The sequence below is a fragment of the Emys orbicularis genome, chromosome 9 (assembly GCF_028017835.1).
Source record: "Emys orbicularis isolate rEmyOrb1 chromosome 9, rEmyOrb1.hap1, whole genome shotgun sequence".
In the NCBI taxonomy this organism is placed as follows: domain Eukaryota; kingdom Metazoa; phylum Chordata; order Testudines; family Emydidae; genus Emys; species Emys orbicularis.
Genome location: NC_088691.1, coordinates 39809057 through 39823520, shown reverse-complemented (window position 1 = coordinate 39823520; position 14464 = coordinate 39809057). Strand labels below are relative to the sequence as shown.

The following is a 14464-nucleotide window of genomic DNA, read 5'->3' as shown; positions in this document are numbered from 1 at the left end:
ATTTCCCTTTACAAAAGCAATGTTGTCTCTTCCCCAACATATCGTGTTCACCTATGTGTCTGACAATTCTGTTACTATAGTTTCAACCAATTTGCCTGGTACTCAAGTTAAGTTTACCAGTCTGTAATTGCCAGGATCACCTCTGGAGCCTTTTTAAAAAATCCACCATCCTGACTTTTTTGGCAAAGTAGGCATTTGTCCCGTTTGCTCTTGCCAACTTCATCAGTTGGCAACAGCAAAAAGGACCAAAGCATACTTTTGCCAAAAAAATTGGGGTGCAGAGGAGTGTGTGATGGGATGAATGGCGATGCCAGCCCCGTGCGGGGGGGGAGGGCTCAAGCGAGCAGCGACCCCAACGCCAGCCTCTCGAAGGGGGCAGGCAGTCTTGGGCACAGCGATGGGGGGGGGGGGGGCTCGGGCTAGCCCCACGCGGTGCCCCGTGTGCCCTTTGGACGAGGGGGGAGGAGAGGGAGGGGAAAAGCAGAGCGTGGTAGGGGTGAGGGGCGGGGTCAAAGGGGACAGGTAGCGCCTAACCCCGCCCCCCCGCCCCCCCCGTCCCCACGGGTGGTGGTGCGCGCGGCGCGTGCCCGGGAGGGGGCAAACCCGCCCGTAGCCGGCCGGCGGGCGCATGCGCGGTGGTGGGCAGGGCGGGGTACACACCGGGCTGGCCGGCGCCTGCCCTCGCCCTTCCCCGGCTCAGGTAGGAGGCGGCGGGGACGGGCGCGGCGGCGGTTCTGCGGTAAGGGGCGCGCGGGCCGTGGATGGGTCCCGGGGTCACCGACCGCCCTCACCAACCCCCCGCTGATCCCCCTCCTAGCACCCACCACCAGCGCCTGGCTCTTCCCCCCGGGGTCCCCAGCGCCCCTCACCACCCCGGCTCTCAGCCCTCCGTCCCCTCCTGGCGCCCGCCCCGGGGTCCCCAGCGCCCCTCACTGACCCACCTTGCCGGGGCCCCCACAACCCCTCCACTGCACCCATCCCTAGCCCCCCCAACCCACCTCCCAAGAGCCCCCCTTCACCCGGCACAGCACCCCAGGCCCCCTGTCAGTGCCTCTGGGACCTCTGCCATGGTCCTCCCACCCAGCCCAGCAACCCGGTGGGCCCTAAAAACACAGCCCCCCTTCCCTTCCTGGGCCCAGCAGCCTGGGGGCCCCCTATTGACCTACCTCCCCAGCCCTCTAGGGCCTAGCACTCCCCAAGCCCCTTGCCCTGCTTTCCACCAACCCAGCACTTCTGGGTTACCCACCAAGCCACCTCCTCAGAACCTTCTGCCCCCAGCCCAGCACCCTTGGGGCCCCCCCACCTTCCCCAGCAAGGCCCAACTGATCCAGCACCTCTGCCCCCTCCCCTAGTGGCCCAGACCCACCTGGCCCAGCACCCCTTGCACTTCCCCCACTCTGCTCCTCAGTGCCCTCCTGTGGCCTGCCCTCTCTGGTCCACACCCTGCCTCCTATGACCCAGCTTCCCAGCACCATTGGGTCTCCTACCTGGCATAGCTGCCCCCAGCCTCTCCCTCCCCCCCCCCCCCGGGGGGGCTCAGCACCCTCTCCTCCATCCAATATAGCACCTCCCGGACTGCTTCCAGCACCCGCCACTCAGCACAGTACCCCTGGATGTCCCTCACCTTGCCTCCTTTCTGCCCCACACCTGGGCCTCATTACCCTTCACCCTGTCCTCCTGGGGTCCAGCACCCCTTAGGCATCTCCCCACACTGCCCCCACCCCAGGGGCTCATCACCCCCCTCACTGCCCTGCCTGGCACCCCCTGAGGATCCTGTGCTTTGCGCCCCACCCCCACCCCCTTAGTCCTGAGACCTGTGGACATCAATCCCCCTGTCCTCAGGCAGTTTCTGGCACTGACCTTGTTGCCTGGGCAGGTGAAGAATGTCCCCCATCCATAGGCCCATGAGGCCCAGTACTGCTGCAGTGCTATTGCCCTGTGTGTTGAGGTAGTCCTGGTGATGTTACAGGGAGCCGGGGAGAATTGAGTCTCCCATGTTGGAGCATAACCCAGGTGCTGGGGTCTGAGCATTAATTCCCATCTCCCTCTTACAGTGATAGAAAGCTGGACACATTCATTACAAAGCCTTTTTTGCTTTCTTCTGAAGCTGCTAATGGATCTAGGGAGAGACTTACTAAATTAGATGTAGCCTAAACACAGACCTTCAGCTGTACCATACCTATGCCTTAGTTATAGACAAGTGCTAGTGACCTGCATTAAGGAAACTTATTCTTTTCTTTCAGAGCATCATCCATCGTACATTCAGTCACATGTGATATTAAGAGTCCATTGATAGTTTATAAAGGGTTTAATTATGAATATTGGTTAGAAGCATGTTACAGACATGAATTGTATGTATTCTAGATGGTTATAAGCATATCAGTAGGTGTCATAGCTGTAAGTCATGTTTATAAGCAACCTATTTACCTGTTGGACTCTATAGCGATCTATACCAATTGATCAACTATTTATTAAAACACCGACCCATCAGTCACTAGTTAATCCTCTGTAAGTCATTTATAGATAGGATATTAATATAATGTCTGACTGCTCCTTCCACCAGAGGGGTTTGCAGCAACATGTGCAGAACTGGGTAAAGTGCTCTTGAAGTCAAGCCGCTTTTGACAAGGGATTTAGAGAGGAGGATCAGAGGGTTTCAGCTGTCAGTGGTGAGTGGGAAGCTTTCCTTGGTCATCTGGCATAGGGGAGCTGTGCTGTGTTTTTGGGTTTGGTTTTTTTGCAGAATTTAAGCTTTCATTAAAAAAAATCTGGGCTCTTTAGAGATACTTCTAGAAGGTTACCTTTGCAACCAATGTAACCCATACAGTGCTGTTGTCCTGACTAGGCAGACAGGTTGCTCAGTACTCTTACTTAGGTCTTTGCTGAGTAGCAGTGAAGCAAAATGAACAAGACATTGGTCAGTTTCACTTTGCCTGCAGCAGAGAAACTGGGGTCAATCTCAGTTTCATTCAGTTGGTATGTAGAAGAGCTCTGTACAGCAGAGTAACTTCTCTTGGGGCAGAAAGTCAAAACCAACCAACCAACCAAATAAACAAAAAAACAACGTAAAACAGAGGCTGCTGGAGTGTAGAGAGAAGTGGAGGCCTTCCCCTTCCTAAATGATAAATCAGGAGCTTCTGGGATTGGGATGGAACAAGCTATTTCTCCCTCTAAGTACCCAGAAGGGGGTGGGAGTGCTGGTTTTAAATTAATCTGCCATTTACTTGCCAAAGGCTGATATGAACAATGAGGTCCCCAAGCAGAGTCCAGGGACTCTTGGTAGGAATTCTAGGAGCTGAGGTTGGCAGGGAGCTCAACTTTTAGCAGAGCATTCCCCTGGTCCTCATAGTGAAGGGCCCTCAGTTTTCATATCTGCCTCATGCTAACAGGCTTAGTCCTTTGGCTAGTAGGTTTTGGGTACATTTTCAAGCCCTTGATCGTATTTTGGAGTGTGTGGATTGGTTGTCCAGCCAAATCCTTATTTATTGACTTCCCAGAGCGTCAGCTCTATCTGTCCTGAGGGAAGTGTCTTTGGGACAGGGTTACAAACACTGCAGAACTTGTTGCTCATTTGCCTTTGCCCTTCTGCCAGCTCTCCTTAGCTTTACCCTTTTCCAGTATGATGGCGAAGAAACTAGTGTCCAGGTCAGAAATGAAGAAAATTCTGTTATTGTCCTTTGCTCCGATTCAGAATGACAAATGAATGCAGATGCAGCAGACTGAGCGTAGCTGTGGATAACTCATTAACTGTTCTTTGTTTTTTAGTGAATGTAACGATCGCGAAAGGTGACCGCTTGACAATCCTGGAGACTGAAGTCATTTATCACTAGAACAGGTACATTAGACAGCAGCAGCAGTATAGACCTCCCTCACTCCTCTGTTGTGTCTCAACGCTGATTTGTAGAACGTCTCTAGGGGAGAGAGGGCAGTTCAGTCCTTGGCCTTTCTGCAGAAGATGCAAACATGTGAACCTGTTGTGCTGGTAGTTCTTGCACGTGGACACCTGTTCATTAGGAACTAGGCTGAGCCTCACAAGGTCACTTTTCACAAGGCCACAGCATATCATATTGACGTGGAACTCTTTAATAGGCAGATTATCATGTGATTCGAATAGAATTGTTTCAGTGTGTTAGGTGTTGCAAAAGCATAAAGAAAATCCCTTCTCTGAAGAGCCTTCTCTTAAAATTGATCACTTTTTATGCTATATCAAGAGTTCTGTATAACTGTTTTAAAAACAGCCTTAAAAAGAGGAAGTACAGTAAAAACACTACTCACACTCAGTTGGAGAAGTACCAAGCTCCGCATGTGAGTCTCCTTTGTAGAAAAAAAGCTTTGCAAACAGAAAACAGCACAAAAACAGGGGCTCTGTGATTGAGAAATGCCTTCAGAGCCCTATAGGGAACTCTCCAGAAAGAAAACACACAATCTTACAGCTTAATGTGAGTCAGTTAGTTTCCCTGGAGTGCTTTAGATAAGCTAACAAACCACTCCTCTTATACTAACATCATCTCTTTTTGACCTTAACCACCAAACAGTTTAGCAAGTCAGAGACATGAAATCCAGCCTACCTGAAACTTCTGAGCTAAAGGTTGAATCATGGAAATAGAGTACTTCGTGACAAAGATGAGGAGGTGACAGAGGCTTACTTTATTCAGTTTTTTCCTGCCAAACCCTAAAAGTTGGAGCATCACACTTCAATTTTTCTGAAATTCCCTAAATTAAGGGGACCCAGAGCAAGATCACAATACATTGTGAAATCTTATAAAAAATGCCAAGTATCTCTTAAAATTTTTGGGGAAACAGTGTCTGAATCGCAGTTCCATAGTGTCAGGGAGAAAGGTAAATGAAAAATTCTCATCCATTTGTGGTGTGGGTACTGTGTGAATCAACTTGTGAGTAAGTCCCCTTTATCACTTTCTCCCCGTACCACCTGCCTTTGATTTTGACATGCCTTAGCTCCATTGACTGCAAAAGTTGGAGGTGGTTGGATCTTCTTCATGGAGCTGTGCTGCACTCCTGTAAAATCAGTAGTCTGTCCTTTCCTCTTGGGGTGTATTTCTCACACTACCCAAATGCAAGGCACAATGTGTGACAAAGACCTACAGTGAGGGCACAGAACTTAAAATGCGGTGTGATTCCTTCTTTTAGTGTAAATAACTTTCTGTACCCTCCATTGCATGGTTTTTTATTTCTGAAATGAAACGGGACCATTCCTCAGGATGGGACAGTTGAGGTATGTCTTAGGGCTTGTCTACACTTGAAATGCCTCAGCAATACAGCTGCATGGCTGTAGTGCTTCAGTGTAGATGCTAACTACATTAACAGGAGGGGTTCTCACATTGATGTAGGTAATCCACCTCCCTGAGAGGTGGTAGCTAGGTCGATGGAAGAATGTTTACACTTGGGGTTAAGTTGGCTTAACCACTCTGGATTTTTCACACCCCTGAGCAACGCAGCTAAGCTGATTTAAATTTCTAGTGTAGATCAGGCCTTAGGGACAGAAATTCTTTTCTTCTTCAGCTCCAGTGATTCTGGTTATAGGGACAAGTAGCTGTTCAGTCAATCATACACTTCTGTAACCCAGCTTATTACCTGAAATTTTTGTTCCTGTGCAGAGAAATTAATTGCTGGATCAACCAGACTTTATTCAAGGAGCTGTTTGTTCTGTTTTTTTAAATCTGTAGGTTGTCTTACTCCTGCACCCCTCCTGTGTTGCTGCAATGACTGGAAAGTCCCTGCTCTTAAAGGTCATTCTCCTGGGGGACGGTGGAGTTGGGAAAAGTTCCCTCATGAACCGTTATGTCACCAACAAGTTTGACTCGCAGGCTTTCCACACCATAGGGGTGGAGTTCTTAAACCGCGATTTGGAAGTGGATGGACGTTTTGTGACCCTCCAGATTTGGGACACAGCAGGGCAGGAGCGTTTCAAGAGCCTGCGAACCCCCTTTTACAGAGGAGCAGACTGCTGCCTGCTTACCTTTAGTGTAGATGACCGCCAGAGCTTCGAGAACCTGGGCAACTGGCAGAAGGAGTTTGTCTATTATGCAGATGTGAAGGACCCTGGCCACTTTCCATTTGTGGTCCTGGGCAACAAGATAGACAAACTTGAGAGGCAGGTGACCACAGAAGAGGCCCAAGCATGGTGTTTAGAAAATGGGAATTACCCTTACCTGGAAACCAGTGCCAAGGATGACACCAATGTGGCAGTGGCCTTTGAGGAAGCTGTGCGGCAGGTGCTGGCTGTGGAGGAGCAGCTGGAGCATTGCATGTTGGGGCACACCATTGACCTGCACAGCAGTTCCAAATCAGGATCTTCATGTTGTTAGGAGTCACCTGGGGATTGTATCCAGGACTGATTGTTTAAATAGAACAAGTGCAAATGGCTCTTGGGCATGCTGAGGTATGCAGACAGAAAGGACAATGAGTGCGGTCATTGGCTGTAGGAGTCGCAGCCTTTCTAGCTGTATAACAGTTGGAGTCTATGGGTGTGAAGAAAAGGATTTAGGGGAGAGATCTAGTTAGGTGCATTTGGAAGTAGTTCTCCCCCCTCCCTTCCTTCTTTCTTTCTAACAGATCTAAGGATAGGGTTAATCTGAGAGGGTTGCAAATTATGGTCTGTGCCAAGATCTATCCACAAAATGAGACTTGCGGAGTGCTAGACATTCCCCAAATTATTTTATTAATGAACTGAAAAGTACTAAACCCTCTGCTGCACCTCATGACTGTACACTGCCAAAGTAAGGTTTGATCAGTTTGCTGCAAATAATAAAACCAAATGGGAAGATTTCAACCTGGAATTGGCATGAGGGTGCCAACTACAGGAATGACTGACATAGTTCCGTTGCTTAGGTTAATCCCCTGGCATCCTGACGTGCCCTAGTCTTTCTGACCCTCAAAAGAAACTTGCAGTGTGGTAGAATGATGCTGTGAGTGCATCACACTGGAAAGTAACAATGTTCCAATCATTTGAAGAACAGGGTATGAGGAGTGGAGTATGTTTGAATGTTGCAGCCTTAATTCTAGACAGCTGCCTACCTTGGTCAGTTTTCTTCCCATATCTAACTTTGCTCCATATGGATGTTACTTTCCTAGTGTGACTAGCCTCCTCCTAGTTTGTGTGTGCCCTTGTTTTTTTCTGAGGCTCAACACTAGATGGAGCTACTCACCTTTTGGGTGACACTGGGCAAATCCTACCTCACTTGTAGTCTCAATGTCTTGCCTGTGAGGAAGGCTTTAGAATGAATGTGGAGGACAGTCGACTCTGTGTGAATCTTTCGCGGGTCTCAGTGCCATGTAATTACCAACAGATCATAGCCCCAGCTACAGGCTCCTACACTGTTGATGGACTGAATAACAACTCCTAGAAGTGCAGATGACTGGGCCAGTAAAACCACCCTTTCGTAAGTGTGCTGGTGTAGCGGCCCTGGTTCTGGCTGTGCTTTGTTAGCCCAAGGGTCACTGTCTTAAGCCACTTCAACTCATCTCCTTTAATCTGGATGCTGCAGCTCTGAATCAATTAAATCTGCTCTCTGCAGGACCTAAGAGCAGCCAGGATATTGGGAGTTAATTGCTGGTGAGGAGCACAGACCTAACAGGTGTCTCACTGCACTGTCCTGTTTTCTCCAAAAGGGTGAGGAGTTCAGTGAACTTTCTCTGCATTTACTGCAGTCTTAGTGATCTGGTTGATAGACTTGAGTGGTAGGGAAGCCATTTTAGCTAATTGAATCTTCCTTAGCCAGATGACTGGCTCCAGTCAGTGGGAAAGAGCTCTGGGCTGCCTCAAAATGGCTGAAAATCAAAATTTTGTAGAGAAAACATATTACAAATAAACCCGGGGCTTTGCTAACCCAGGGCTCCGGACTGTATGTGGCTACCAGTCTCAAGCTATCCATCTGTAGCATTGGGATCAGTGCTTGCTCGCTACTATGTATTCTGCAGTTTTATGCTCTGTTTGTCCAAGATTATGTTCTGATGACTCTGTCTGTAACTGTAGAAAGGCCTGTCTCGGGGAGAGCTCCCCTGCAGTCATCTCAGTGCTGAGGAGCGCATCCATCATGGGCCCGGTTGATCCCACGTTCCCTGTGTGAGCTTTGATGGTAAGTCTCACAGCTCAAATACAGCAGCTTTGTTAACTTGGTCTGCTGGACAATGGAAGTTAGTCTCAGTTGCCTCCAGGCTCCTGCTCTGCAGGGGGAGTGTGTACTTTGCATTAACACAAGATAAGTCTGCCTTCTCTCTGCAGGGCAATAATGTGGAAGTGATGATAGCTGCAAAGGGTGGGGCCTAATTTTAGTGATGTTGAGCACCTGCAACTCCCATCGACCTAAATGGGGCATTGCTTGATGCTTTTGGAAAATCAGACCCATGGTGTTGACGGGGTGCCCTGCATCTCCCTAGTTACACTTTACTTATACTATTTTTATTTAGCAATCTTGGATCTCCACGGGTGCCCCCAGAGTTACTAAGGGCCTTGCCTTCATTGTAATGGTACTTGATAATTCCAGTGGAAATTCTATGACCCAAACTCTGTCTCCTATAGTCCTGGTTAAAGACTTAGTGTAGACAAATTTGGGAACCATCTTTAAAAGTTATTCCAATTGAGCCAGTTTCTAAGATGATTCAGTGTGGATGGGCTAAAAGGTGTTAGAATGTTTATAAATCATAGTGATGGAGCCTAAATGTATTTAGTCCAGCTAGGCCAGATGTTAAGTGAAGCCCCTTTCTTTTTGACCATGCTACTTTTCCAGCCTAGTTATCGCATGATCTGTCTGAGCATCGACCCTTTCTAGGAAAGAGTACAATTACTGTGAACAAGCTGTGATGTGTGAGGGAGAATGCGCAGCAGTGTATCTTCCTGTACTTTGGGTGCTTGTTGACGCTTATGGCTGAAGCTTGAAAACCTTCACCGTATGTGAACTGTGCATATAGGTTTACTAGCTGTCTGTATAACCCTGGACTGTGTTAGTGTCTTTTGTTTGTTTTTAACAAACTATATGGTTAATTTTTTTAAAAGCTGTATGTATGTAAACTCCATTTTTAAAAACAAGTACAGTATTTTGTGTATTCATTTAATTTATTTTCAACCAATGCGCGCACAATTCCTGGGAGAGCCAGGATCGTGATTTCTTCATTAAAGGTCGATTGCCAACTGCTTGTCTTGGCTGGCCCCTCCTTGACACACTCTGCTGCGAGTGCTGCTGGTAAAGAAACTGGGGTTGTAAAACTGATAGTTTACCTTGATTTTAACCAATAAAACATGGATGTATAAAGTGAATTCAGAGCACAGCTGCTTTTTCGTCACTAGGCCACTATCCTCAGTTGGTGTAAATCGGCATAGTTCTCTTGAAGTCAATGGAGCTGCTAATTGACACCACCTGAAAGTCTGGTCTGAGATGTGGCAGGGAAATGTAACCAAGGCATCCAAGTGCCTTGTGTGCAATGGGGTTGGTTATTTCTGAATATTTATAATAAGAATCATTGTCTAAGAAAAGCAACTAGGGGAAGTGCAGGGACTCTGATCATGCCCTGCAAACTTGGTCGGATCGAGGCTTGATTGGACATCTTGCCCCATCCTCTTCTTGTGTACCTATATAGCACCCAGGCACAATCTGACCCTAACAAGATCAATGAGCATTGACACTACCAGTCTGTTTAAAACATTCATCAGTTGGCAGTTTCAAGCACCAGGGATTTAGCCACAAAGCCAGAAGCCTTGTAAAGCCAGACCACATCTTGGTAGATTGAGTAAATAAACATTTTAATGGCTGAGAGCTCCCGGAAACTCTGCCAGACTTTCTAGTTGACCAGGTTTGCCAACACACGTATTTTCCTGTAGGTTTCTTCTCGTGTCCTGTTACAGAGTCTGATTGCTTATCACCTTGCAAATGGTTTCAGTGGAAATGATGCTGATGCCACAGCCAGAAGAATGGGACTTCATTTTAGGGGCAGAGGAAGCGTTAAAAGTATCCAAAGAGCCTGTTTTCATGCAGGCATCAGAGGATGTGGTAAGAGAAATTCCCAGTAATTGTCAAACTGGAGCAGTGCTGTTTCTAAGAAGGCTTTACTATCAATTTCCAACATTTGCCTGAAATATCCACTCTAACTGCATGAATCCAGCATTCTCCCGCTTTGACTTTTATTTTAGCTTCCATTGCAACTGTAAGGGCCAACATTATTTATGCATTCTCCTCTAGGCGAACAGTTATAGATAGCTCCCTGCTGCTCTGTGCTGAGTAGGATTCAGCAATGGCATGGGTTAGTGGTTGGAGGAGGGGCTGCTTCCAGCACTAGTGATGGCCTTTGTGGCCTCAGGTAAGTTGCTTGGTGTTCCTGTGCCTACGTTCCCCAAGCTGTAAAATAGGGAAATGATACTTCAGCCATCTTTGGAAATGGCTGTGGAGTTCTTTGGCTGAAGGCTGTGTGTATAAAGCATTAGTCTCTGTCAACGTTCATACAGAAGGAGGGTGGACAGCAGCTGGATGTGAGCCAATCAGCTCCATCTGATGGGAGCATTCCCTGTATGACCTCTTGTCTGAAAACAAGGAAAGCATGTGCTTCTGATAAACATTTGGGTTTCTTCAGCACTGGCCATTGAACTGTGTTCTAATTAAGTTGCAGCTAAACTCATTTCAGACATGGTTTGGCTGGTCCGGAACTCCGTTAAATAGACTTTTAAAGAGGGGTTAAAGCCAATGTTCCGTCTAATTTTTTTCCATCCATGTGTGAAATAAATTTTGTTGTGTGCACCAAGGTGTGTGTGGATGTGTGCCACCAGTAGAAACACACAACCTAGATATAATATATATATATATTTTTTTTTAAAGTTACCATAGGTATAATTACTCCAGCCAGCACAGGTTAGGCATTTTAGAACTCACTACTCAAAGAATTAAATTTAAATGTAAGAGAAATAAAAATTATGAAATGTGTAGACCAGTAAAATAACACACTTTGAAAGAATAAAATTAGAGAATATATGTGCATTGCAGGAAGTACCAAGAAGTAACACACACACACACACACACACACACGTGTTGTTGGTGTGTGTGTGTGTGAGAGAGAGAGAGTGAGAAATGGGGACAGTGTTGTGGGTGTGAGAGAGAGTGAGCGGGACAGTGTGTGTGCTGGCTGCTGGGGAAGTTCCTGAGAGATGCCATGCTCTGTCTCTAAGGCACTCACCCAGAAGGCTCTCCTGCTCTGTGTCCTGAGTCCTGCTTCCCCTCTCCCCTGCTCTGTGGAGATGGGGTACAAGAGTGGGGGAAGGGGAAAACCCTGACAGCAGCACCCCTCCCCCCACTCTGCACAGCCAGCAGGAGGGTCCCAGGAGCAGCTGCAGGAGCAATGTGGCTACAAAGCAGCGGGGGAAGGGGCACCTGAACACATGCTGCTGGATGTGTGATGGCTCTGCTAATCAAGTGCGAGGCACTTGAATCACTCCTGGGTGGATGTGATCTGGGGGGAAACATGGACAATTGTAGCAGGGACAGATGAGGGACTATAGAGGGGAAATCTAATGACCATCTTAGGTGGCTGTATACGAATGCAAGGAGTATGGGGAATAAACAGGAAGAACTAAGCAACAGAGGGTCCTGTGGCACCTTTAAGACTAACAGAAGTATTGGAGCATAAGCTTTCGTGGGTGAATGCCCACTTCATCAGACGCAAGTAATGGAAATTTCCAGAGGCAGGTATAAATCAGTATGGAGATAACGAGGTTAGTTCAATCAGGGAGGGTGAGGTGCTCTGCTAGCAGTTGAGGTGTGAACACCAAGGGAGGAGAAACTGCTTCTGTAGTTGGATAGCCATTCACAGTCTTTGTTTAATCCTGATCTGATGGTGTCAAATTTGCAAATGAACTGGAGCTCAGCAGTTTCTCTTTGGAGTCTGGTCCTGAAGCTTTTTTGCTGTAAGATGGCTACCTTTACATCTGCTATTGTGTGGCCAGGGAGGTTGAAGTGTTCTCCTACAGGTTTTTGTATATTGCCATTCCTGATATCTGACTTGTGTCCATTTATCCTCTTGCGTAGTGACTGTCCAGTTTGGCCAATGTACATAGCAGAGGGGCATTGCTGGCACATGATGGCATATATAACATTGGTGGACGTGCAGGTGAATGAGCCGGTGATGATGTAGCTGATCTGGTTAGGTCCTGTGATGGTGTTGCTGGTGTAGATATGTGGGCAGAGCTGGCATCGAGGTTTGTTGCATGAGTTGGTTCCTGAGTTAGAGTTGTTATGGTGCGGTGCGTGGTTGCTGGTGAGAATATGCTTAAGGTTGGCGGGTTGTCTGTGGGCGAGGACTGGCCTGCCTCCCAAGGTCTGTGAAAGTGAGGAATCATTGTCCAGGATGGGTTGTAGATCACTGATGGTGCCTTGGAGAGGTTTAAGCTGAGGACTGTAGGTGATGGCCAGTAGAGTTCTGTTGGTTTCTTTTTTGGGCCTGTCTTGTAGCAGGAGGCTTCTGGGTACACATCTGGCTCTGTTGATTTGTTTCTTTATTTCCTTGTGTGGGTATCGTAGTTTTGAGAATGCTTGGTGAAGATCTTGTAGGTGTTGGTCTCTGTCTGAGGGGTTGGAGCAGATGCGGTTGTACCTCAGCGCTTGGCTGTAGATGATGGATCGTGTGGTGTGTCCGGGGTGGAAGCTGGAGGCATGAAGGTAGGTGTAGCGGTCGGTGGGTTTTCGGTATAGGGTGGTGTTAACGTGGCCATCGCTTATTTGTACTGTGGTGTCTAGGAAGTGGACCTCCTGTGTAGATTGCTCCAGGCTGAGGTTGATGGTGGGGTGGAAGCTGTTGAAATCATGGTGGAATTCTTCCAGGGTCTCCTTCCCATGGGTCCAGATGATGAAGATGTCATCAATGTAGCGTAGGTAGAGAAGGGGCGTGAGTGGACGAGAGCTGAGGAAGCATTGTTCCAGGTCAGCCATAAAAATGTTGGCATATTGTGGGGCCATGCGGGTGCCCATGGCGGTGCCACTGGTCTGGAGGTATATATTGTCACCAAATTTGAAATAATTGTGCGTGAGGATAAAGTCACAGAGCTCAGCAACAAGTTGTGCTGTGTCATCGTCAGGGATACTGTTCCTGACAGCTTGTATTCCATCTGTGTGTGGGATGTTTGTGTAGAGAGCCTCTACATCCATGGGGGCTAGGATGGTGTTTTCTGGGAGGTCACCAATGCATTGTATCCATTGCTATCTACATACTGTACAGACCACAGTGAGAGATTATGCCATACACTATCAAAGAAACTGAGGAACCACCTGATCAGCATCCTATACAGCAAACAGAAAAACATCAAGAAAGAGCTCTCCAACCTGGAGACTTTCATAAATAACCAACCCTCCACACAAATGGACTTTACTAAAATAAGACAACCATGCAACAAACCTCGATGCCAGCTCTGCCCACATATCTACACCAGCAACACCATCACAGGACCTAACCAGATCAGCTATCATCACCGGCTCATTCACCTGCACGTCCACCAATGTTATATATGCCATCATGTGCCAGCAATGCCCCTCTGCTATGTACATTGGCCAAACTGGACAGTCACTACGCAAGAGGATAAATGGACACAAGTCAGATATCAGGAATGGCAATATACAAAAACCTGTAGGAGAACACTTCAACCTCCCTGGCCACACAATAGCAGATGTAAAGGTAGCCATCTTACAGCAAAAAAACTTCAGGACCAGACTCCAAAGAGAAACTGCTGAGCTCCAGTTCATTTGCAAATTTAACACCATCAGATCAGGATTAAACAAAGACTGTGAATGGCTATCCAACTACAGAAGCAGTTTCTCCTCCCTTGGTGTTCACACCTCAACTGCTAGCAGAGCACCTCACCCTCCCTGATTGAACTAACCTCGTTATCTCCATACTGATTTATACCTGCCTCTGGAAATTTCCATTACTTGCGTCTGATGAAGTGGGCATTCACCCACGAAAGCTTATGCTCCAATACTTCTGTTAGTCTTAAAGGTGCCACAGGACCCTCTGTTGCTTTTTACAGATTCAGACTAACACGGCTACCCCTCTGATACAGGAAGAACTAGAAATTCTAGTGAATAATCACAGCTACAACATAATGAGTATAGTGGTATAGGAAAGACACAGAGGGAAAAAAGGAAGAAGATGTCTTATATATCAAAGATGTCTATGCTTGCACTGAGGTTGAGATAAGTGTGGGAGGCAGACCTGTTGAAAGGCTCTGGGTGAGGATAAAGGGGGTAAAATATAAGGGGGATGTCATGGTAGGGGTCTACTACAGACCACCAAACCAGGAAGAGGTGGATGAGGCTTTTTTTTAAACAACTAAAAATCATCCAAAACACAGGACTTGGTGGTGATGTGGGTCTTCAACTACCCAGGCATCTGTTGGGGGGGGGGAAATACAGCAGGGCACAGATTATCCAACAAGTTCTTGGAATGCATTGGAGTCGGAGACAACTTTTTATTA

At 47.4% G+C, this 14464-nt stretch overlaps 1 protein-coding gene across 1 annotated transcript; it reads left to right on the top strand.

Annotated features, from left to right (window-relative positions):
- Positions 1-628: 628 nt before the first annotated feature.
- Positions 629-6326, top strand: RAB9B (RAB9B, member RAS oncogene family). The gene is made up of 2 exons (XM_065411179.1): positions 629-700; positions 5685-6326. The coding sequence occupies exons 1-2, from the start codon at positions 629-631 to the stop codon at positions 6324-6326; spliced, it is 714 nt and encodes a 237-aa protein (XP_065267251.1).
- The last annotated feature ends 8138 nt before the right edge of the window (positions 6327-14464 follow it).

Coding starts and splice junctions, on each gene's coding strand:
- RAB9B (XM_065411179.1), top strand. CDS start 629: ATGCGCGGTGGTGGGCAGGGCGGGGTACACACCGGGCTGGCCGGCGCC. Junction 701..5,684: donor CTCGCCCTTCCCCGGCTCAG/GTAGGAGGCGGC, acceptor TTAAATCTGTAG/GTTGTCTTACTCCTGCACCC.